We start from the raw sequence: 24,333 nt of genomic DNA, 5'->3' as shown, positions 1-24,333 counted from the left end.
ATAGTCCTGATGGTTTTTAAAGTGTGTAGCCCTCTGCATAGACTGAGCCCTCACAGTTATATACTGTACAGTGTAGGGCTGTCACTTTGACCCATAATTTGAACACTCCTCCCCTGCTGTTGCCACTCCCTAATGCACCATAAAAGTAATTATAGTTTTCATTACTTTATTAACAATGGTATTTTATTTACATTGCTGCTGGCATTCATAGCATACAGCACTTAGTAGAGAAGGATGACATAAACACTCCCTTAACAGGGAAAATAAGTGATGACGGGAGGCAGCTCCAACAGCTTTTAACTAAATTGTAATATTGTTATATCAGTTCTTTGGAACTGATAGTCAAGGCAAACAGTCCATCTTATTTTCTTACTTAATTTGCCGGAAACAAGTCTGTCCACCTGATTGGGATTGAGTGCAGCTCCCTTTTTATTTACAGTATTACCGAGGGGTGTGTGATATTGATTAAAGCCAATGTACCAATATTTTTTGGGATTTTGACGATATATTTAGCAGACTGGCGATATTTAGCAATCCTCAAAAATGTGTTTTGTAAAAGCATAAAAGGCCTGTTGTTCCAGCTTGATCTTGTTAATAGTATATTAGATGTGAATGATAATATTGAAAAAAAACTTGTTCAAGAAAAACAGGTCTTATTTATTAACTTAAACTTACTTTATAAAATATTGCACAACAACCAACAAAAACTATCATGAGAGCATTTTAAACACTGACACTTCCCCCTAATGTAAACAATTCTCACCATATTTGAACTACAAGGCATTAACATGAGAATGTGGATACACATTTAACTGCTGCCAAAGTTTGCTGAATGCCTTTTCTTGTCTGTACCTTAGCTGGCCGGTCGTGGTCAACTGCTGACTGCCGAAGCTTTTCATATTCTGTGTGGTGGTTAATTCACAGATGGTGAAACAAATTCGTTGTTGAGCTGTCTTTGACGGCAAGTGCTTTCCGACATAGTTTGCAGATTTCTGCGTCTTTCGAGTGACATCAGTGTTTTCCAAGCCAAAGCACCTTCATGCGAGTGAAGAAGATCCACATTTAGCTATTAAATCTAATGACGTCGATTCTGAGGCTGGTAGAGTTTGTTTTGTCTCCTGGCGCTGTTTATTCACTCATGTTTAACTTCATCCATGTATGCAGCTATGTTAGCTTGGTTTGGTTTGTTGTGAAGCGTGGACATTCAATGTGCCTGTGCCACAGTCTGTCCTACTAGTCTTGATCATGCAGTGAATGTGTGGCCTCTCAAAAAGGCGTGTTTTGATGGGTTCTTTCAAAATGATTCCGACATACTCGATATTGTGATTTCACAACAACAACTAAGATACTATTGGAGACGATATATATCGCACACCCCTAGTATTACCTGCAAATGTGAACATGCACCCACAGCACACAGATGTCCCTGGAACACATATTTATGAGCTAGCTTTCAAAGACTACAAGTTATTATTAGTTATTAGCAGTGCACACTGTGTCTCTCCACCAAAGTAGCTGGTACTATCTGCAGAGAGAGGAGTCTCCCTCATAAACTGTAGACTTGCATCTCCAATATGTTGTTGCTGCTCCGCCTGCAGATGACAATGTTTTTTGAGGCCTTAAATTAAATCTATTAGACATAATAAGACCTGTAATACATCTGACACTGTTGGTAATGAGATGAAGTCACCTATAATATCCTAATGACCACTGGACGCAGCCACGCGACAGAGTGGGTCTGCTGGTGGTTAAAAAACAGCATGTGTCCTTCTCATGACCTAAATGCACCCAGTTCATTGTCATTCATGTTTTTGGCCACATTGTGTATTTAAAGGTGATTTGGGGTTATTTTATACTACACTTGTTTTTATGTTGTATGTCAATATAATAATGAGCCTACAAATCTATCTTGTTAATTGGCTGTGGCTTTTCATGTTAAGTCAATATACAAGTAAGTAAATAAAATCAAGCTTCAAGCCATGATAGACTCACATCTGATTATTTCGGTTGTTATTCTTCATTCCTCACCATGGATTTTGTATTCAACAGAGATATTGGTAATTTTACACTAGTGACTCATCTTATTTAAAAGGTTCCGACTTGATTCCCCTTGGTTTACAGTTAGGGATTTCAGCTGGAATATGTACGTAGCATAAACTAATGGCTAAATTATTGTAGATCCATTAGCTTGTCAGTGCAGAGATACCTGTTATTGAGATACAGTGAGAAAATGCTCTGGGTTTTCTGTGTTTGTGTTTCAGGGTGCAGTTGCATTTGTTCACGTTGGCCATAGCACAACAGTATGGCTGAAGTAGTAGTTTAGAATTTCTGTTTCATCACAATTACAGCAGCTAATGTGTTATGTCACATTTGATATATGTTTAATACATTTGGGGTTTCCCCTCATTCACAATTTATTTTACAGTATAATAACGTAAATTTGTTTTTGTTTTCTTTTTTCATTCAAAAGTTCAGTTTTTGTGGTTCATATCTTCAGGGTAAAAACAGAAAGGGTGTTCCTTTTTTGAGCCACCATTTTGTTTAACAATGGCACTGAATGAAAAATATTGTGGAAGCAAAAGTGATATCAAATTCTAACAGGCTTAAAGTGAAGCAGGTGGAGTCCAATCCTGAACTCTGACCTCTTTTTGTGGGTTGGTGACATGGTCGATGTTTACATACGTTTGTTTACGTCAGCATATACAATTTTCCTTTGAAAATGCTACTTCTGTGAAAATGAAAATTGAATACTGTCTAACTGTCTATAATTAATGTCTTAAAATGTTGAGGCAATCTGTGCCTTCTTCTGTTTTGCTTTAAATACTTAGTTTGGTGGTTTGATTATTACCTTTACCAGAGCACTGTTCCTATGAGATGATTGTTCAACTTTGTTTGACTTAAGAAGCAACCTGCTCACATGCAATATCCTGTCAAAGAAGTATCTGATATATTTATGGCATTTTTATTGCTGCCACACTCTGCAATGTTAATCAATTGCTATGAAATATGTCTGTAATAAACTCCATCTGCAAATCTCAGGTAACATTAAATGACAGTGGCATTAATTTGGTTAATACAGTAAGTGTATAGGTTTTTAAGCTTATCCTGCCACAAATGCTGTTCACAATACAATCATATCAGTTCATGCTTTGTTGGGTTGTATGTATTTACTGATAAGTAAGCTGGTGATAAAGAGATGGAAGAGGAGTTATGTTTTGAAACACCTTGTTCGCTTGCCAGAATTGGAGACCTACCAAAAAGTTGATCTTGGAAAACTAGGATTGTGCGCACACTTATTTTTGGACATTTGGGCTGCAACACTTGCAACACTGCTGTTAGGTTTTTTAATTTCTATTGTAGATTTGCAGGGTAATATAAATACAAAGCTTTGAAAATTGCATTCAAATTAAAGATGGCTTTTATGCTGAACCATATATCAAACTGATTTGACAGAAATTAGAGAGGAGTTTCCGTGCTTGGTTAAGAGCTCGTACTTTGCTACAGGCAATTGTTGTAGGCAGATATAAGAGCCTTCTTGTAGAGCAATGGTTTTTTTGTTGGTTGTGACTTAGGGGTTGCTGTGGATACATTTAACTTTGTAATGCAAGTGTAAACAAATGTTCTCTAAATGATTTAAGGAAATATTTGTTTGACGAGAACCAGTAAAAGAAACCTGATTTGCTTTGGTTGCCTGCTGTAAGATTCAATTGGCCTTTTGATTCAGAGATTGTTTTGGTGAGATTGTTTCGAAGAAGATTTTTGACAACTGAGTGCGTTGTAAGCAGTATAATAACTGAATATTTTTTTGTAATCGAAGTTAACATTATGTTTTTGTTAGCTAACCATGAAGGTAATTGTTAAATATTTTAAAAGGCTTATATAGTTTGTATACTAACATGTGCAAATTCAAGCAATTCCTGGGGCCTAATTAATAATGGGAAAGTGATGGCAAACGCAGAAGAGGGAAGAAGGGGAATTCAAACAATGAGAAATCAGCCAATGGTGCGCTCACAACAAAACAGTGTGCAAACAACCTTTGCACACTGGGTTTAGGGAAAAAGGAGTGACAAGCCACCGCTTTTGTGGGTATCTACAGGCACCTGCAAGGTTAGTTAATGGTTAGGGGGTCAAATTAGTCAAATTTGATTAGTACATACAGTAATTGCCATACCTAAAAGCACATTTTCTGTGTGTGCTTTTCTCCAATGCTGGATCCAGTGTGGCATAGAGCTCCAACAGGACAGCTCGTGGAAGTCGTAACTGGCTCACAATCAATTCATCATCACTGGCAAGCACATCGTACTGGTCTCTGAAATTTGCCTCATTCTCTGGCAGAGCTAAATCAGCCATTTTGCTGATTGCACATTGTGATTACATTTCCTCTATACCTTCCTCATCAACAAAATCACGCTGTAATAATCGCAATGCAATTTATTTTATTTATTTATCATTACTTCACCTCACAAAGTGGGAGTGAAGTATTGTTTTCGGTAGCTCTGTGTGTCTGTTTGTGTGTGCTTCCACACTTGCTTGCAATATGAGCAACAGAGGCCGACAGAGAGTGATAGAAACACACATTGCCCAATAATTTTGACCCTGACATGGATTTGAACATACAACCTTCTGATCTGGAGTCAGAATCCCAAACTTTGCGTTGAAAGTGGCGTATGCAAGCTTTTTAAATGAGGCCCCTATTCTCGGTCTCTCCTATCTTCTTCTCTCCTTTCCATTCCCCTTTACACCCACCTGTCCTTCACAACCCTCCTTCCCTCTCCCACCCACCTAATCCTTTTTCTCCTCTCTCTTTCCCAAACTGGTCAAGGTAGATGGCTGTACACTTTGTGTCTTGGTTCTGCATGACTTTACTTTCTGTTAAAAAAGGAGTTTTGTTTCTCTCCACTGTCAGCAAGTGCTTGCTCATTGTGTTCCTGTTGGGCAAGAAGACCTTGCTATTATTATAGAGATTGTCAATGTACTGCAAAGTAATTGTAGATTTGACATTGCAGTGGTATTCCCAGTGGTGTTTGATAGCAAGAAAATATTATTAAAATAAGTCCATCTAAGGCTGCCTAAACTGCTGTATGCTCCGGAGCTGGCAATCAGTCACATACAGCAGCAGTTTATTCAGCTGTGTGTTTTTAACTGATTTACAGTTCGGCACTGTTCGGCTCGATCCTTATGTAGTACGTCTCTTCCTGTGACGGCACTCTCGCTGTTTTCTGCGCACGCTGCCATGTTGATATTGTCAGAGAACTAGTGGAGTGAGGGGGAGACGAATGGAGCAGAGGGAACAGGATCTGAGCGAGTGAGCGCTGTAAAGAGGAAAAATCAGAAACTCCCTGGAAGAAGTGGGTGTGTGTTTGCTTGTGTCTTATTTGCATATAAAGGGACCAAAAAAACCGAGCGTTCTGAAAGGGGCGGGTTTAGCAGGGTTATTGAACTGCTTTGGTGCTTCATCCTTATGGTATTTTGACCAAAGCATGTCACTGACATGTTCATTAGGACACCAGGGAACTATTTTAATAGGGGAAATAGGGTATAATATGTCCCCTTTAACACATCAATGTATGTATGTACTTATGCTTTTTTTATTGTGGTGCATGAGTTTAAATAACAATAAATAAATAAATACAATTTTGCTTCTTTTCTGTGTGTTAACAGGTCATTTCTGGAACAAGCCATGGCACAGTATTTCAACTGTATACTTCAACTTTCCCAGTTGTGATGGAAAAGCACCACTAATTCAAAAGGGAACTTCTATCCTGGATGCCGTGACATACAGGACAGGGTGAATCCAAGATGGAGAAAAAGAAAATATGCCCTCGTCTCCTCGACTACTTGGTAGTGGTTGGAGCAAGGTAATTATTTTTTTTTAAATTTTAAGTAGTAAAACAGAGGGAGCCCTCCCCACAGGTCCACCGACAACCCCTGGTGAGGGGGCAGCCGGCGGGCAGGAGAAGCTGCAGCAATTGCATATGTCCATGGCCATATGTGGTGAGGTCCGGGCGGGGGTTCGCTGTAAACCACCTTCACCCCAAGCCTTTCCAAGCCGAATTAGAGTCAGTCGCACACCACCGGCAAGGGAAATCATTTTCACAACTTATGTGTGACACTCTTGTATGATGAAGTAGGCATCAATTCATGAAAAAAACTGTTGAAAAGTTGATCTATGGAGATATTACTTATTGACCTAAACTAATAAGCATTTTCATCCAATATACTAAAACGAAAACTAAATCTAGTATGGCTGCCATTCATTCATCACGTTTTTCTCCCTCCATGTCTGCTCATCTCATTCACATTTTATATTGAACTGTGGGCAATATTAATCTCAAGCCCTGGTCATGTGAATTTTTGTGTATGGCTGTCTGGGGCATTTGGGACCTGGAGGCCAAAGTTTCCCCACAATATTATCACTTCAGTGTTTTGCTTTAAAAATGATGTAATGTGCATAGTACAGAACAGTAGCTCATTGTGTCAAGCAGAATAGTCACAGGAGAAAATGATTCATGTGAACTTGGTAAGATTAGCAAGTATCAGTGAATATTCAGTGGCCATTGAATTGAACAGTCATGTGGCCAAAGGTTGCGGTTTTGGTTCCTTGTTTATGAAATTGTTCTCTCATGCTATTAAAAAAAACCCAAAACAATTGTTTTTGTCTCGTCTCCAGGCAACCAAGCAGTGACAGTGTGGCCCAGACACCTCAGCTCCTCCGCCGCTACCCACTTGAGGACCACCATGACTTCCCACTCCCACCAGATGTGGTGTTTTTTTGCCAACCGGAGGGTTGCTTGAGCATACGCCAACGTAGGGTCAGCCTTCGTGACGACTCTTCATTTGTTTTCACACTGACGGACAAGGACTCAGGAATCACCCGCTACGGAATCTGCATCAACTTCTACCGCTCTTTTCAGCGTGGACATCACCGCACTAGAGGGGACAAGAGCAGTCATTCAGAGACGGCAGCACAGGCAGCAGAGACCACGAGCGAAGGGTCTGATTGCAGTGGTGGAGGCCCACACTCTGCGTTATTCCCACCTAACAATCCTGACTCTACACCCCCGCCTGCCTCTGGAGAACAGAGCGGAAAATCGTGTGCCGAGCAAAATGCCGGAAAATCCCCACAACACAGACGAAGTGCCGCGAAGATGGCAGCTAGGAATCGCAACAGCACATTAACCTCACTGTGCATACTCAGCCACTACCCCTTTTTTTCCACCTTCAGGGAATGTTTATATATTCTAAAGAGGTTGGTCGACTGTTGCAGTCAGAGGCTTACCCAACGAGCTGGGCTCCCTCGTGCCACCCAAAGGTGAGGCTCAATATTGCATCTGCAAGTAGTGATTATATTACTTTTTTGGTTGTTGGCCTTTAATTTATTGTGTTTTTTTTTGTTTTTCTCAAGACTGGTGGGTCTGACTGATCAAATTCTGAGAAACACAGTCCAAACAAACCAACCATACAACCTTTTTTGTTGTGTCACCCTGAGGCCACATGCCAACTCTGATCACATGATTTAACAAATGAGGGTGTCAGAGGCTGATCGCCTTAACGATTTTAGTGCATTCAGCCCTTTGTTTTGGCAATGTAATTACCGCCACTGTGAAGTTGAGTTGAGGGTTTTGTTCAACTGGCTTTTAGTAAACATTATTTAATCCTTAACATGCACATCTATAATTTACTTATTACTCTTTATAAAAATACAACAGCTCATGCTTCATCACATGTACTTTTTACACAGCTGTAGCCACAAAAGCTGCAACAGCAATCAGCAGCATCATCCCTCCCACCTCCTATGACCAAATCAAAATATTATAAATGTGTCAGATTTTTCCCTTAGAAAACTAAGCACAGCAATGATTTGTGGTCACTGTGTTCATGGTTTGCTGTGTTTGTGTTACTGAACATCTTGTATTTATTTTATTAATACGAATGCCTTTGTATGTGGAAGTTCCTTGGCACTCACAGTATTTTGGGGCAGTGTTAAAGGGTGTGTGAATACGCGTTACACACATGTATGTAATGCCATACAAACAAATGTCAAGGAAATACAAGGAAATACACAGTTAAAATAAAATAGATAAATTGTCCAATATAAACTCAATTAACACACAATATAGATTAGTTAAATGTCGAGGAGCTGTCATTATTATTGTTATTAGAATTATTATCATTATTAATATTATTATCATAACCATGATGTGCAATGATTTATATTTTATGAAAGCTGTAAAAATCTACGCAGCGCATATTGTTGTGACATTGTGGTGTGATGCAGCAGAATTTGCAGTGCCCGTTGAGCTGTTGTGTTGCTATGGGTGATGCTATAGATTGCAGTTTTAGAGCAACAGAGTGTTAATTAGGCTGTCATGTCACAGTAGGGTTGGTTTGCACATGTTCGTGTATTTAGAGGTGTAGAACCAGCAATGTAGCTTTCCCTCTCATTACTCTCAGGGATTTTAGGAGTGTCGGGTGCTTAGCTAATCTCATACTTTGGCATTATATGTCTGTGCTGAATCCACATGTGTTATTTGCCTGACAGCCTTTTAAAAACGTCAAGACCCGAGAAATCTTTTTTCTTACACGTTTGGTTTAGATGTGGGGTGTTGGTGACTAAGAAAGAAGCGAGCCTTAGGTTGTGAGCATGGTGCTATGGTGGCTTTGACAGATTGAGGTTTGTTATTGCCTTCGGGTAGCAGCTGCAGTTGGTGGGAGCTCTCTGAAGGCCTAATGATTTGTCTGCATTTTTACCACACATACTATGTATACACTCTCAAAATAGTTTATTTGTATGATGTTTGCACAGAGTGGATGGCTTTTACATCATTTTTTACAATTTCCAAATGCTCAAGATCCTGCACTGTGCTTCTGTAAGATATGTCCAGCATATCTTACATTTCATAGATACATTGGCCAACATTTTGTTTTGTGGCAATACTTTTATACACCTTTTAGCCGTTACAGAATGTGCAATGTTTCTTATATTCCTACAGTTTTTCACAACAGTTGAGATTGCATGTAGTTGGCTTAACACTCAATACCATCACTTGCAAGAGGTGTTGCATTTTAAGTGTCTCTGGTTTGCAATTATATTTATTTCACAATGTGACTTGTTCTTAAAGGCAATTCTTTCAGGTTGAATATGCTTATGTTTATGCTATGACCAAATGATTAATCAAGGTTAAAATTCACTGAACAATTTGTGAGATTGTTGAATTTCACAAGGTACATCACTGTAAATTTCTTGTTTTGCTTTTGACCGCTGATAACAAAATTGGTAACCGCTGATAACAAAAACATCATAAATTCTAAATGGGGTTTCTAGTGCAGTAACAAACATGTTTTCCTCTTCCTTTTTATTTTAGTTGTTTTCGCAACCTATTGCTGTTGCAGAGTTGGATTATAAGCACTTGCTATTTAAGCAAAAGCCTTTGAATAACAGATTGCCACTTCCATTATACCTTTTATATTCTATTCTTTAAAAACCTTAATGTTATGCAGTCGTTGATTGTTGGTTGGACTGTCAGCTCAAGCAATGTGGAGCCATCACATTGTAGTTCAGAAACATTAGTAAAATCACATTTAATTGATGAACAGTTGATTAAAAGCATCTACAATAAAATATGTAATTTCACATTTAAGTTTCACTCTTAGGAGAAATGTACAAACATTACAGACTTGCACACCGAGTCTAATAAACAAACTGGATTTGTTTCTTTCTCAGGGACACCATGTGGCGAGTTTTCACTGGTGCAATGTCGGTGGATGAGAAAGGCAGCCAGCTGCTGGCCGACCTGCGGGAGATTGAATCTTGGGTGTACCGGTTGCTGCGATCACCAGTACCATTAGCTGGTCACAGACGTGTGGATGTGGAAGTGTTGCCCCATGAACTCAAACGTCCTCTTACCTTTGCTTTGCCTGACAACTCCCGCTTCGCCATGGTCGACTTTCCCCTGCACCTGCCCTTAGAGCTACTGGGTGTGGATGCCTGTCTCCAGGTTCTCAGCTGTGTACTTCTAGAGCACAAGGTAATGAGTATGACTCAAATCAATTATTAGTTGGGTCTCTTTTTCAGTTGTATTGATGTTTATGAGTAGGAACATGAGATATGTGTGGTTGGCTTCAAACTGTAACCAAATCACGGTTGGGATTTCATCATAAACCACACTTACTATTTCAAGGAGAAAGGAAACCAAAGCTATATTTAATATGTAGTGATCAGTCAGTGATTCCTGCTGGGTTCTTGATCCATGTCCCTGTCAGACAAAGACCTTCTTCAAATGCACTGAATGACCTTCATCAGACATTTTCTAGACTAGATTCTGCCTTTTGGCTATTGTTTGGTCAAGGGATGAGAAGATGGAATATGCTGTATGATTGAAAGATGTCTCTCCCCATCTCTCTCTCTCTCTCCCTCCCTCCCTCCCCTCTGATCTTTAGCACAAGAAACATTAGCAGGGATGTAATAAGAAACCTGGGTTTAGCTGTTGCTCGTGTAGTGTTCTGTTGTTGCTCTAGGTTTACATTGACACAAATACAAAGATCCATTTGCAACTATCTTAAAACAGACCTCCACTTGTTAGCTTCTACCATTGTGATGAAGTTTGTTCTGCCTTTTTTTTGTTCTGCAATATGTATCAAATTTAACATTTATTTGTATGTCTTTCCTACATGTACATGTGCAAACACTAGTGCACCCCTCTCCCCTAATTTCACACAACATGCAGTTATCCTGCAGGAATTAAATATCATGGTTATGAATTCAACATGACAGCGTCTGTCTTCTTAATGAACACTGATTTTGTATCAATCAGGAGACGGTGTTATATTTGCTTAATTAAACACTTGTGTTTCTTCCCCTTAGGTCATTCTTCAATCCAGAGATTACAATGCTTTATCTATGAGTGTTATGGCCTTTGTGGCCATGATCTACCCCCTGGAGTACATGTTCCCTGTCATCCCTTTACTGCCAACATGCATGGCCTCCGCTGAACAGGTGCACTCATTTTTAAGTTAAAATGTTGTTTTTGGTGTTACCATCAAATTGTGACTAACTGGTATGTTTTCTACTCTTCACAGCTCCTCCTTGCACCCACTCCCTACATCATCGGTGTGCCAGCCAGTTTCTTTCTCTACAAAGCTGACTTCAGAATGCCAGATGATGTGTGGCTTGTGGACCTTGACAGCAGCAAGGTCGGTACATCAGCTGGACGTTCTTCCCTTTTTTACTTTGTTTGCAGATAAGGATAATGTTTAATTAACCTATCACTGGAGGAACATTTAGGACATGGCATTTGCTTGTAGGTTATCGCACCCACCAATGCAGAGCTGCTACCACCTCTTCCGGAGCCTGAAGCAGCTGAGCTAAAGAAACATCTAAAACAGGTACTGCATGTCTGATTTTTCTTGGGTTTGATCAGTGTATCATTTTCTGATTCTTCTACACCCTGGCAGTCAGTCCAAAACTAGTGAGAACTGGCACATGTTGAGGAATTTCTGGAATGTGGGAACCCCTGCAGAGCCCATGCTTGATGTTTGTTTGTTTGTGAGACTGATTCAAGTTTTAAAGAAATCTAAAACTTCTCTTTCAGCAGCTTGAAAGCCTTCTTCAGCACATTTGTATGTATTATGAGTGTGTCAGCATTTGAAAAGGGTTTGTAATGTACTAACATAAATAAATTTTTTTTCTTGTTTTCTTTTTTCCTCCTATGCATGCTCTAGCTCTTGGAGGTAAAAGCAGATTCTAGAACCCTGTTACCCAAGCAATACCTTTAGTAATTCTTACCCCTCTAACCTGATTAGTTAAAGGGACCTGTTATGCTTTTCCTTATTATCTGCCATATAGTTACATTAGCCTCCTTTATTAAATACTGTATGGTGAAAAAAAGACATTCATTATCAGAGAAATTCTAGTCACAGTGCACTAAAACTAATTATGTGCTGCTATCGGTTGTCAATTTCTTAATACAGTCATACAGTCTCATCGAGTAGAATTCAATTGTTTGTTGCTGGTGTTTTAAGCCTATTTTTTTCATTTAGGTGCACACACCTTTTTCAATCCACCACCTTCAATTTTAAGGGTTGCCTTTTTGTCATTTCCCATATACAGTCAGACTAAATTATTGTAAACAAAAATAAGGTGTAGGTCAATGTTTGTCTTCATTTGAAGCACAAACATATTAAAGGCTTCGCTGGTTAGATCAACGAGGAAAATCCTGACCATTTTGTAGTGGTTATATGGTGAGTATATTATTACTAACTAACTCTGATTAAAAATATGATACTATACGACTATACTATAATGAATACTACTAGTGGTGTAGTGTGGTCTACTGTAGGTAGTATATTGTCAGTCACCACCCACCCCTCCTGCATGGTTCTCACCTGCGTGCTTACACATGCATACTAGGGATGGTCCTGCAGATTAGATAATAAATTGGGAGGGAGATAATGTTGATACTATACCGTGTTTGGGTTTACAATTAGAAAGAGGCGACTTGCAAGCTTATTCTATACACCAAACTTGCAAACTGAACTGTGTGTAGAAGAAAAATACCATGGACATTGTTTACGCTGTGTTATTGTTTGATTTAGGGTGCATGAACTGCCTGTGCGTGGAGGGAAGGGGCAGACAAAGCAACTGTTAGTCTGTGTGTGTGAGAGACAGACAGAGAGGGAGGGAGTGAGAGAGCGGAGGACAGGGAGATGAATGAGTGAAATGAAACGAAGTGTTTTTAAATTGTGTTCGGGGGAAAAAAAGCTCAATTACAATCAATTTGTGACGGTGAAGATTCTGTCGCCATGCATTGATTAATGTATGGGAAATTCTGGAAAAGTTAGGTGCACCAGTGCGACCAGAGCTAGATATTGGTCACACTCTAAAGGATATAATTTATAGCCCAAGAAAAAATGATTAGACATTAATTGTGATCCAGATATAAAAAAGAGAGGCTTTGTGTTCATTAGGTTCTTTCTCTAGTTCAATGTACTCAAGTATGGAGTAATGCTGGTTTTTAGAAATCCGTGCTTTCTTTTCACATGTTGTAGGTCGTATTCCGCTATAAACATGTACCGATGGATGTGAGAATTTGCCAAGTCCAAACTCACTTACTTAGTTTCCATAGTCTGCAGTAGTAATCGGTAAGGCATTACTTAATGATGTTGGTTGCCCCTTTGCCTACTTTCACATATTCAGCTCATCAGAAGAAAGTAGGCTTTTAATAAGGATTCTCCAAGGAAGCCTGAGCTAATGTTGACAGTTTCACTCAAAGGCTCAACTGAAGGGCTACACAGCAGTCAATTTGAGAGTAATGGGGACTCTCTTGAACTGTGGATCATGTAAAAATACTGTAGTGGAGTTCAGAATAAAAAGCATAATTGGTCACCTTTAACATAATATCAGAATCTGGTTCCAATTCATAGAAACATCTCTTCATAAACATATTCATACTTTCACTCTGTGAGTAACACTAATAGCCTGTGATACAAAACAGAAACCCTTTACATCACATCAAATATGGAAGCACATTATCATTCAGTTTGCTTATTGCCTGGGAAATACTGCCATGTATCCATGTATTCCACATTAATTCTGAAACTTAATTAGTCCTTTAAGTATTGTATTTATCATTTTTTTTAAAAATTCCTATTGCAATTCCTATGTGTATGTATGTATGTATATGTATATGTGTATGTATATACATATATATATATGTGTGTATACACATGTATGTATATGTGTATACACATATATATGTACATACATACATACCGATTTAAGTATGTATGTATATGTGTATGTGTATGTATATACATATATATATGTGTATACACATATATGTATATGTGTATACACATGTATATATATGTACATACATACATACATACATACATACATACACACACACACACACTTAAATCGGCGCCAAAATTAGAACTTAAGGACTAGCCAAATTTTCACAAACTATGTAGTAAACTTGTAAATATAACACACACACCAAAAATACATTTTAAAAATGTCCTGTGCATATACTTATTTTGTTAATCGTGCCTTGAACCACACCTGATTTATTAGCTGTATGTGATTAACAGCTCTTTTGCAGTGTGTGGATGTGTGACTGACGAGCTGTTGCATAGGAGTGTGCAAAGCCTCAGTTTAGCAGACGTGTATTAAAACAAGCTCGCAGTATTGATATTTGTGAATGGACAAAAATGTCATGGAAGATGATTGAACTGATTTTAGATGGTTGTCATGCCAAAGCAGGATGCTACTGATGTTTTAACCCTCTGAAAATACTTGCACTGATCAGCAAATGGCTTAAAATTAACTGGTTCTCTTATATTTACTTTTTGTTAGTCATATTATTTGGAGTTAAAATTTAAGCCTTTTTTGCTACAGGGACTTAATTGTGCAAGTATTTCATCTATGTGTCTGAAAAGATCTGCTGTGTTCTATCTGTCATCACCACTCCATTGTAATCACTGGTTTGTTCCAGTTGGTCACCATGGATGGTCTTCATGTGTCTTTTTAGTGGCTGGATTCTCTGAGTAAAGTCTGGTTTGTCTCTGTGTTTTCACTGTCTTTCATGTTTTCATAAAAAGCATTTTATCTTAACTCATATTTGTGTCTCTATTGGTCTTTCTTTCTAATGTCTGTCTATTCCCTGTCAGACTTGCAGTGTCTCTTATGATTTATTGGCTGTTCATCACTTTATCAAAACAAATATGGATTAACCTTTTCTTATCTCTTTTCTGCAGCTAATGGTGATTGATTTTTTTAAAAAAAAAATAAACATCTAATAAAGATGTTTATTTAAAATAAATATCTAATTAAAACTCTCTTCATTGCACAAACAAAGGTCTATTAGACCTAACACCATGTACTTATTTGCTGTCAGTAAAAGACAACACATAAGGAAGTGCAGTCAAAGGAGGAAGAAAAGAAAGGGAAAGGGCCATAATTGTTGTGACCCTTCATCATGTGCTGTTCCAGTGTTGGCCACAAAGTTGTCATCCCAGGCCCTCATGTGATTCTCCTCGCATCTCTCTTATCCCCTTCCTAGTGTCTGGTTAGGTTGACCGTGATCACCCAAAAGCAGATCTTCTCCTCTGAAAATAAGGTTACTCATTTCTCCTCCTGTCGAATGTGTAATGCCCCTGCACGGATATCTTCTCTTTCACATTGTTTGGCTTGTCACTATTACTTGTCTCCTCTTCTCAAGACTTGAATAAAATGCATAACAGTGTTGCAGAATGTTTCGGACCAGTACTTCGATACACTGCTTAGCTCTGGCTTCCGCATGACTGAATGTGCGTGCATCTATCCTGGCATCAGTGAGTGTTTTCGTAAACCAAAACAAGATATGAAGAAGCTTATCACGTTAATAAATTTAACATTCATCCAGACTCCGTTACTAAATGTTTCATAATGCTAAGCTAAACATTGACACTTGAGTCTGCAGCAGTTCCCTCAAAGCAAACCATGCATAGTGACTTACCTCCCTTGTGCTCTTCCTCTCCTAAATGACACACCCACTGCAGGCATCAATATGCATGAAACGGATCCTAAAGCCACTGCATATGATAAGAGTAAAATTGGAAGACAATTGAAAATGTTGGTAGCTATACTTACCATACATATCAATTTTAGGGCAGCCTATGGCTGAGTGGAAAGGAATTGGGCTTGTAATCAGAGGTTCCTGGTTTGAACCCCCACCAGGTTAAGGGATAAGGTACCCAATCTCAATCCAAAAAAAGCAGCTACAACCCTTTAATCAACATTTTCCATATTTAACCCTCCATTAGAGAGGCCAAAAAATTATAAAGTGTAGAAATTGCTAATATTCAAATATTGATGCCAAATGTGGGAGTGGCCAGTCAGAGTGCTGTGCTTTTTGTCTTTAAATCCACTGCAATGTTTATAATTTGTGTCACTGGCACTTGTTGTAGGCCTTGGCCAGTATGAGTTTGAACACCCAACCCATCCTGAACCTGGAGAAGTTTCAGGAAGGTCAGGAGATGCCCCTGCTCCCACCTGGACGAGATAAAGCATCACCGTCCTCCACGGAGTTCAACCCTCTAATTTATGGAAATGATGTGGATTCTGTAGATGTCGCAACCAGGCAAGCCTTGACTGTTTCTTCCCATTCACTCTCTTTTTGTCACGGTCTCTGTGTAGTGCTAGGAACCCTGAAGTGTAATTGTACAAAATATACATAAACTGAAATGTAACAACTTATTTGTCTTGTAGGGTGGCCATGGTACGGTTCTTCAACTCCCCAAATGTTCTTCAGGGATTCCAGATGCACACACGCACCTTGCGTCTTTTCCCCCGACCAGTGGTGGCTTTTCAGTCGTCGTCTTTTCTTGCATCTCGGCCACGACGCTCCAGCTTTGCAGACAAACTTTCTCACACACAGGCAGTGGAGTTTTATGGAGAGTGGGCTCTCAATCCCACTAATCTTGCCTTTCAGAGGATACATAACAGTAAGACTCTTTTAAAATGATTCACTTGATATACTTTTCAAAAATGTGTTGAAGTCTTGAAGAGTTTTAGAAAATATTCTGCTCACTTCTGTTGCAGATGTGTTTGACCCTTCCTTAATTGGAGATAAGCCCAAGTGGTATGCTCACCAGCTACAGCCAGTGGTCTACAGAGTTTATGATGGAAGCTCCCAGTTGGTTGAAGCTATGGCCGGACCATTGGAGGATGAGGGCAATGAATCTGATCCCACAGACAGGTAACAAAATCAACTTACTTTTCAGTACCACTATTCAGTTGCGTTTTTGTTTATTTGCTGTTGATAATCTCATTTAGGCAGCTTTTGGTTATAAACAACATATATGTATTGCAGTGGTAGTGACAGTGAGGCATATGATGACTCCAGCTCATCTTATTCCTCACTTGGAGACCTTGTAAGTGAGATGATCCAAGGTGACATCCAGGGAGACACCCCAAGTAAGTGTTTGCTTGGTTGAAGTTCACACATTGACCGTGCTTATGTAGTTTTCTTCAATGTAATATTTTACTCTAATGTGTTAGGCTTGGACCCTCCAACCCATGCTGCACTGGGAGATGCTAGTGAGGTCGAATTTCATGACTTTCAGGACTACAGGGATGGTCACGGCTCGGATGTTCCATCCACTGGCGAGGGACCTGCTGAATCCACTGATGGACAACCTCTACGCTCAAGCTCCAGCACAACTGCAAGTTCAAGTCCCAGTACAATCATCCAGGGAGTCAACAATGTGTGTGACCTCTCTAATAAGTGAAAAGTTTCCATTCATTTTTGAACATATATTTTGAATAGACTTCATAATTTAACGAATAGCTGGGATAGTCCTGCTTTATTTGATTATGCACTTGTTTTCATGGGCAAACAATATAGATTTTTAAATGTATCTAATATTTATTCTAATAAAGGAGAGAAAAATCAGTATTATGATTTTTACACAGTTCCCATTACTGTATGTATTTTTTCAGGAACAGGGGGAAGCATCTGAAATTGAAGCGTCAGCAAGTGCAGCTTTACAGAACCCAGTCACTGGATTGGGCACACAGCCATTCCTCAGACCTCCAGCTGATGCTGGCCTGATGGACCCAGCCAACAAAAAGCAAGAGTATGACAACCCATACTTTGAGCCTCAGTATGGCTTCCCATCCGAGGATGACCCTGATGCAGAGGAGCAAGTAGAGACATACACCCCTCGTTTCAACCAGAACCTCAATGGCAACAAGTGTGTTTAACCTTGAATATCACTTGATTTAATATGTTGTTATCATCATTCATATGGTTTCTGACCAACCATTCAATGTTCTCTCTCCACACCCCGCATGTCAAATGTACTCTCTCCATTCATGGTGGTCCCATATCATTTGTGGTGTGATGTTGTGATAGGATGTGAGTGCTTGAGTGTTTTGTCATATTGTCTGTAAACTCTAAATTCCTGTTGTCTGTAACACACTAATATCTTGTGGTCATTTCTTTAGGGCTCAGCGTCCGTTACGTCCTAGTAGCCTGAGGCTCCCTGGAGAGTCTGATGGGGAGGGAGACTCCCGCAACAGCTCGCCAAACTCCACTATTTCCAACAGCAGTAATGACGGATTTGGAGGACTCATGTCCTTTGCTAGTAAGCATATTTGCAATTAATTTGACTTTATTTCAGCTAAATACATGCTGTAAAAAATAGAAAGTTAGTTGATTGTATGGATGCACAAAATCAAAGGCTGTTTTGTAAATACTTAACAGCCTGTTTAGGCTTCAGCATCTTCTGTATTTCTCACATTGAATAAAGAAATACAGAAGAGTGTAGTGGAGTCGCCAATATTTAATTATTATGGAACTTACAAGATGGTCACATAGTTTACTCACACACATAAACACACTAAAAAAAATCGTATTAATTTATGTAAATTGCTTTAATCTATTCTGATGTTTATGACAGTAAGACTGTATAATCTGAAAGGAGTCATACTTGTAAAAGAAAAACAGAAATTCTTCACCTGGCTAAGTTCTGTGGAGTGTGTCTTCTGGCTCTGTTGCGGTTTGGTTTTCTGTCACTTCTTGTGTTAAAGGGGACATATTATGCAAAATCTACTTTTTAACCATTTTAATACTGATATTTGGGACTCTGGGGGCCCTACCAGTCGCCGAAGTGTGGAAAAACAATACTCAGTCATGTTTTCGTGGTTCCGCTTAGTGTAAGTATAGGCGATAAAGCGCTCGATGTTGAATTCCCTGCGCTTATGACGTCAGCATGCGCATTTCACCGCGAATGTTACCGCCCCACCAGTACGTTTACTTCGCAAGCTCCATCTTAGCTCCACCTTGTCCCTGCGAGAGTGCAGGCGAGGGAGGAAGTGCGCTATTATGCGGCGGGACAAGTGTGCTGTTGGTGGCTGCACAGTGGAGCACAGTGTTTTACAGAGGATTTTATATCATGTCACTGACATGTTCATTAGGACACCAGGGAACTATTTTAATGGGGGAAATAGGGTATAATATGTCCACTTTAATTACTTTTGACAGCAGGAAGCTCCGAAAAAGCCTGGAGTATTCATTTTTTTCTGCATGAAAGGGCAACAATACTCAAGTTGTTTCCCCATACATTACATTTGTTGTTCCTGTTGTCTGATTTTATCACTCCCACCACAGGCAATCTATACAAGAACCACGGCACCAGTTTCAGTCTGTCTAATCTGGCCCTGCCCAACAAGGCAGCGAGGGAGAAAGCAACACCTTTCCCCAGTTTAAAAGGTAGGAAATTACAGCAAATGTGACTAACTGAGCTCTGCGTATAGCTGATCCTTAATGTCTGCCCCAGTTCCCTAGTGTGGTTTCAAAGGTATTAAGAATCCGTATTAAAATTCTTATTCTAGATCTAAAGGTGCAGACTCCTCAAAACGGATATTATACAAAACAATTTCCTCATGTTTTTCATAATTGGCTTCTTGTTGGTCTTGTATGTGTTTATGAATATATTTCCTTTTTTTCATTACATCACTTGTATATTTGAATGCTCTCATTTGATATACATGTTCTTTCATGGCAGATCTCTAGTGGGTAAAATAAACTAAACCTAGTCATAAATTTGTTGATGGCCAACATTGTGCACAGAGCACTTGTATAAACAGAATTACATCGTATTCCACTGTATTTTAACATTAAATGCCGTTTCTCTGCCTTTTTGTGTTAATTTATCTTTCTCTGTTATTTGTTTGGGCTAAAAGAATATTTTAATTTTGATATGGAGGAGGAAATGGAGCAAGCAGGTTTGTAGAGCCGTGTTTTTTTATAGCGTTACTTTTTCTTCCCTTTGGATTGCCAAATGGATATGGCACTATTTTAAGGAGAAGTTATTGAGGATATGTCAAGCAAAGGTTTTTCTCTCAAGAGTGTTCACATAAAAGTCCACTCAATAAATATTATTTTTTATTATTATATATTATTTACCCCATTGGTTCTTCTTTTTTTCCCTGTATCCTTTACACCATTAGTGGTCATGCAAAATGTTCAAATTGATCAGAATTAAGTAATTAATGATGTGAGTATTGGTACAAATATGTGCCTTGTAACATTCAGAAGCAGATAAATATAGCAGGTCTCAGTCTTTTTTTCAAATGAACAGAGGAGTAATGAGTCTACACCTGGTGTCAGCTATCATATTAACACAAGTTAAACAAGAATGGAAACAAACGTTAAAATCAGTTCACTTGCATTTGCAGCTGATGCTGATCTTCAGCTTGTCAAAGTTAATTTTGCCCCAAATTGTATCTGAAGAACTGAAATTGCCTTTATTGGCTAATATTTAAGGTTTTACAGTATTGACATGAGTTATGTTTGGGCTGGATTTTCAATTTAACTGAGAGAAAAAATACAGGTGGAGCATGGTAACCTAACTCAATAGCTCCACTCCATGTGGAATAGCTGCCATAGAAAATATTGTGTTCCTTTTGTTTATGATGTGTTTTGTCTTTGTTCAGATGATCCTGACAGCCCGGGTATGTTATGTCTGGAGTGATACTCTGTTTTAGACCCCTGACTAGGCAATTCTTTATCCTTGAAGTGATCTTTTCCTATCTGACACCCTGGCCTAAGATAGAAGACACCTCCTAATGCCATTTATGTAGATCTGTACCTTACCCTTTATTCCCTTATCATTTCTTTTGTGTGACTGGTGCGTTTGTGGTGTGGCATCTGCAAATCCTCACTACTACAGGAGGATGTTTCCCATTAAGTGTTTTAATGTAGTTACATACAGTAATACTGTATGTATTTGAATGGCATTAACAGGCTAATCCACCCTCACGTGAATGGAAGTTATTTCCCATCTTCTTCCCAACTCTTGGGTATTTTGCATTTCTTCCCTGTGTGGTGGCTTCCATTATTGAGTGTGTTCTTCCTTTTGATTGAGGTCACTGAATATTTTTAACAAAACCAGTGATAAAAATTTAAATTCTTAACTGTCTATGATGATCAACGTTTCTCTTTTGCTCAAAATAAAATGTCAGTCTAATGATTACGCCAATACTAAATAACTCCAGTAACTGCTTTTGGTGACCATTTGATGATTTCTACTTCTCAGTATTATTCACATAGTTCTTGTTATGGTGGATTTAATGGGGTATGAGCTGTACCTTCTTATCTGATCAGTAAATGTTGAATGTGTTGCCATTGCCAAACACATCGGGTTGATACCATCATCAGTACATTTTGTATTTTTTTTGTTTGTCTGCCCTGTCCCTCTATTTTACTTTCTTTGTTTTGGCACCATTTTAGTGTGCATGTCTATAATGGGTTGATGTTCAGACTGGTTGTGTCTGGGCCGGTGTCCCTCTCTCTGTCCACCTTACACGGCACTAATTTTGGGTTTTGTGTGCAGTATTTGGGCTAAATTCTCTAATGGAGATAATTACTGAGGCCGGCCCGGGGAGCGGAGAAGGTGGGTTTTGCCCTTCAGTCGAGTGAGCTGCATGCTTCTCCAAGCCAGTCAACTACATCTCCCAACATTCCTTTTGTATGTCCTCATTCCAGTCACTATGTATGTCATCAAAGATCCAGTGGAGCAACTAGTCTTGTTTTACCATGCTGCCATTCATAGTGATTGTCCCTTTCCTCACGCTGTTTTTCACTCCACCATATTTTGAGATTTGTTTATTTAACTAACTTTATCACAAGTAAATCAAAGTTAAAGAAAGCTGTAAAAGAAAGCTGTAAAAGAAAACGTTAAAACGTTAAACAATACCGCATGCAACTTAAAGCCACAGGGAAGCAAATGAAGAGCAACATGAGGATGGTGTTGAAAAGAAGAATAAGAATAGACCATGCTAATCTACCCACGTCCCACATCCATTGTTTGGCATGGTTTTCTTGTTCAGTACAGATGGAGTTTGGCCTGATCAAGCTGTAATTATGCAGCGCACAATGAGCAGTTTCTACATTTTTATTATGCTAATTTTGATTCCATCTAATGAAAATTCGATTTTATCAGAGCAAGAGGGGCGTTGGCCATACCAGGATACTGGTTGTCATGTGTCAGGATTGCAGCTATTAATTTGGAATCTGCATTTATAGATATAATATGATGTCGTACATACTCAGGTTGTAAAATATTAGATGTACCTGGATTAATCCATAGCACACTAGTACAACAGTGCAATAATATATCTTCCTTCAGAATGTTTGTGAGGAGTCTTTAGGCTGTAATAAACTAATCTCAAGGGTAGTTGTCCATATAATAATATTATTTAAATGTATTACATATTGATACATTGGACAGTATCATATTAAAGGGTTAGGGTTAATAGAAAAGTGGTTCCAATTAAATAAATCACCTTGATTCATTTTCAACTGTAGTTTCGCTTTTGTAAAACACAAGACATGTATTTTCATGTATGTGCTGCACATTGTGGCATTTGTTGCTGGATTTCTCTGTTGTCATAATATTTATGTTTTTATTTATATATTTTGTACTCTGTTGTCTGTTAAAATACCTTAACAACAGTAAACACTTGAGGCAGTAAATGTGTAATAAAACCTTTAAAACTATCACACAATCTATAAATAAATGAGAAAAACAAAATACGGAAATACAAGAATGAATAGATGAACACGGAAATGAATGAATAAATAAAATAATTAATAAACCAATTAATTAATAAATAATAGAATGACAGCACCTCATCGCTGCTGCAAAGTGCTTGAAATGTAACTGTAAACATGTTCTGTGATCGATCACAATAATCAGTTGTCTTAAACTCACTCAGCAGCTGACGACATCACTCTCTGGATGTTAAATGGTAAACAAACATCATATCTATCATGACAAAAAGAACAAATAGGGTCAATATTAATTCTATGAAAAAAGTCACCAATCAATCAATCCTGCTTTAGACTGAGCTCTAGACCCTCCTACCTCATTAGCATATGACGCAGAAATACAGAAACAAATAAATATGAATATAAATAAATGTAGAAATAAATAACTGGAAATAAAGAAGTACATACATACAAAAACAAATGAATATATTTTATTTACGTGTGTATTTTTTATTTATGTATTTATTTATTTTTGTATTGATTCATTTATTTGTGTCATATACAAAAATGGTGGCGATTCATAAAATCAATGTAATTGGTTGTCTGTTCTTGATTGAACATTAACCCCCTCAAACCCATAGCTTTGATTGTAAGTGTACTGAGATTGTGGCTCTCGCTTTCTTCTTTTCTTTCTCTCTTTCTTTCCAAATCATTTCAATCTAGTAAATCTGCCAGCATCAACTTACTAGTGACACACTGTTTCCTTCACATGATCAGAACCCATGGATGTACTTTCATACCTGTAGAACTATTTTACCTAGCAGAAGCAATAGAGTCATTTCTAAATCTCAAAAAAAAGATTTGTCACCATATAATGGAGTGGGCTAATGTGCAGGTCAGTATTGTGAAAGAAACCAAGGATTTGTCGTCAGTCAGCATCATGACAGACTGTGATTGACAGTGTTTGAACTGAGTGTCTGCCTGTTGAATTAATGATGAGTTTTAGCTCAGATCAGGGTAAAGTGCAATTGATGATACCTCAATGAGTCTTTGTGCCGCTGACCTATTGTTGTTTAAGAGGGTGTGATGATTCTGAGACCAAAACCATGATACATTATGTCCACAACCATGCTACCACCATTGCAATATTAAACGTTGGAATTGTGATACCATTAATTGTATTAATAACTGTGTAGGGCAGCAGCACAGCACATTACTGTATTTGGATCACTTGGGTCTGCCAGCCACCTAAATAGTTAACTTCTCGTTTTTCATGTCACATGTCTAGAATATATTGTTTTGCAGTGGGAGAGAAATCATGGTAATGCAATAATTATATTGTTACGCTGCAATTGTATATGATTTTCACTTTAAAAAACAACATCCATCAGAGTTGTGCACATCAGTAAGGACACTTTCCAATTTCTCATCTTCTTCACCACTGTCCACTCACGTCTTATTTTCCTTCATGCATGACATTACTGTAGTTGCTGCACACTATCCTTTGTTTGACCTCACATCACAGTGCTGCTAATGTGTGATGCCACCACCAAGAGCACCATTTGAATTGTGTGTGTGTGTGTGTGTGTGGGTGTGAGAGAGAGAGAGAGAACCACATCCCTGTTTCCCTGATTCTAGCATATCAAGTAATTTGTCTGCTCAGCAGCAGCGAACCATTAGTAGATATTACGTGTGTCTATCCTCTTCACAAACTGCTTTGTACTCTATTATAGCTTAAAAAAATCTACACTTATGGCCACTTTATTAGGCACACAGGACACCTCATATATTTGGA

General features: G+C 38.6%; 1 protein-coding gene across 28 annotated transcripts in view; it reads left to right on the top strand.

Annotated features, from left to right (window-relative positions):
* madd (MAP-kinase activating death domain) overlaps window positions 1–24,333 on the top strand; it is a 46,844-nt gene that overhangs the window by 2,222 nt on the left and 20,289 nt on the right. For 11 of the 28 annotated variants that reach the window (XM_044030051.1, XM_044030056.1, XM_044030043.1 and 8 more), the window contains exons 2-17: window positions 5,662–5,858; window positions 6,671–7,312; window positions 9,725–10,028; window positions 10,865–10,996; window positions 11,080–11,193; window positions 11,305–11,385; window positions 15,063–15,119; window positions 15,949–16,121; window positions 16,250–16,485; window positions 16,583–16,739; window positions 16,854–16,957; window positions 17,042–17,247; window positions 17,483–17,736; window positions 17,990–18,129; window positions 19,155–19,256; window positions 20,483–20,500. In XM_044030051.1, coding sequence (XP_043885986.1) covers window positions 5,800–5,858; window positions 6,671–7,312; window positions 9,725–10,028; window positions 10,865–10,996; window positions 11,080–11,193; window positions 11,305–11,385; window positions 15,063–15,119; window positions 15,949–16,121; window positions 16,250–16,485; window positions 16,583–16,739; window positions 16,854–16,957; window positions 17,042–17,247; window positions 17,483–17,736; window positions 17,990–18,129; window positions 19,155–19,256; window positions 20,483–20,500 — 2,779 coding nt within the window. In that variant the 5' untranslated portion in view covers window positions 5,662–5,799. Of the gene's footprint in view, window positions 1–5,661; window positions 5,859–6,670; window positions 7,313–9,724; window positions 10,029–10,864; window positions 10,997–11,079; window positions 11,194–11,304; window positions 11,386–11,721; window positions 11,731–15,062; window positions 15,120–15,948; window positions 16,122–16,249; window positions 16,486–16,582; window positions 16,740–16,853; window positions 16,958–17,041; window positions 17,248–17,482; window positions 17,737–17,989; window positions 18,130–19,154; window positions 19,257–20,482; window positions 20,501–24,333 lie in introns of all 28 variants that reach the window. The other 17 variants (XM_044030069.1, XM_044030068.1, XM_044030070.1 and 14 more) reach the window with 5 other exon arrangements.

The sequence above is a fragment of the Solea senegalensis genome, linkage group LG7 (genome assembly GCF_019176455.1).
Source record: "Solea senegalensis isolate Sse05_10M linkage group LG7, IFAPA_SoseM_1, whole genome shotgun sequence".
Lineage (NCBI taxonomy): Eukaryota > Metazoa > Chordata > Actinopteri > Pleuronectiformes > Soleidae > Solea > Solea senegalensis.
The sequence above is the reverse complement of the archived record's forward strand: the minus strand, read 5'-3'. Positions and strand labels throughout refer to the sequence as shown.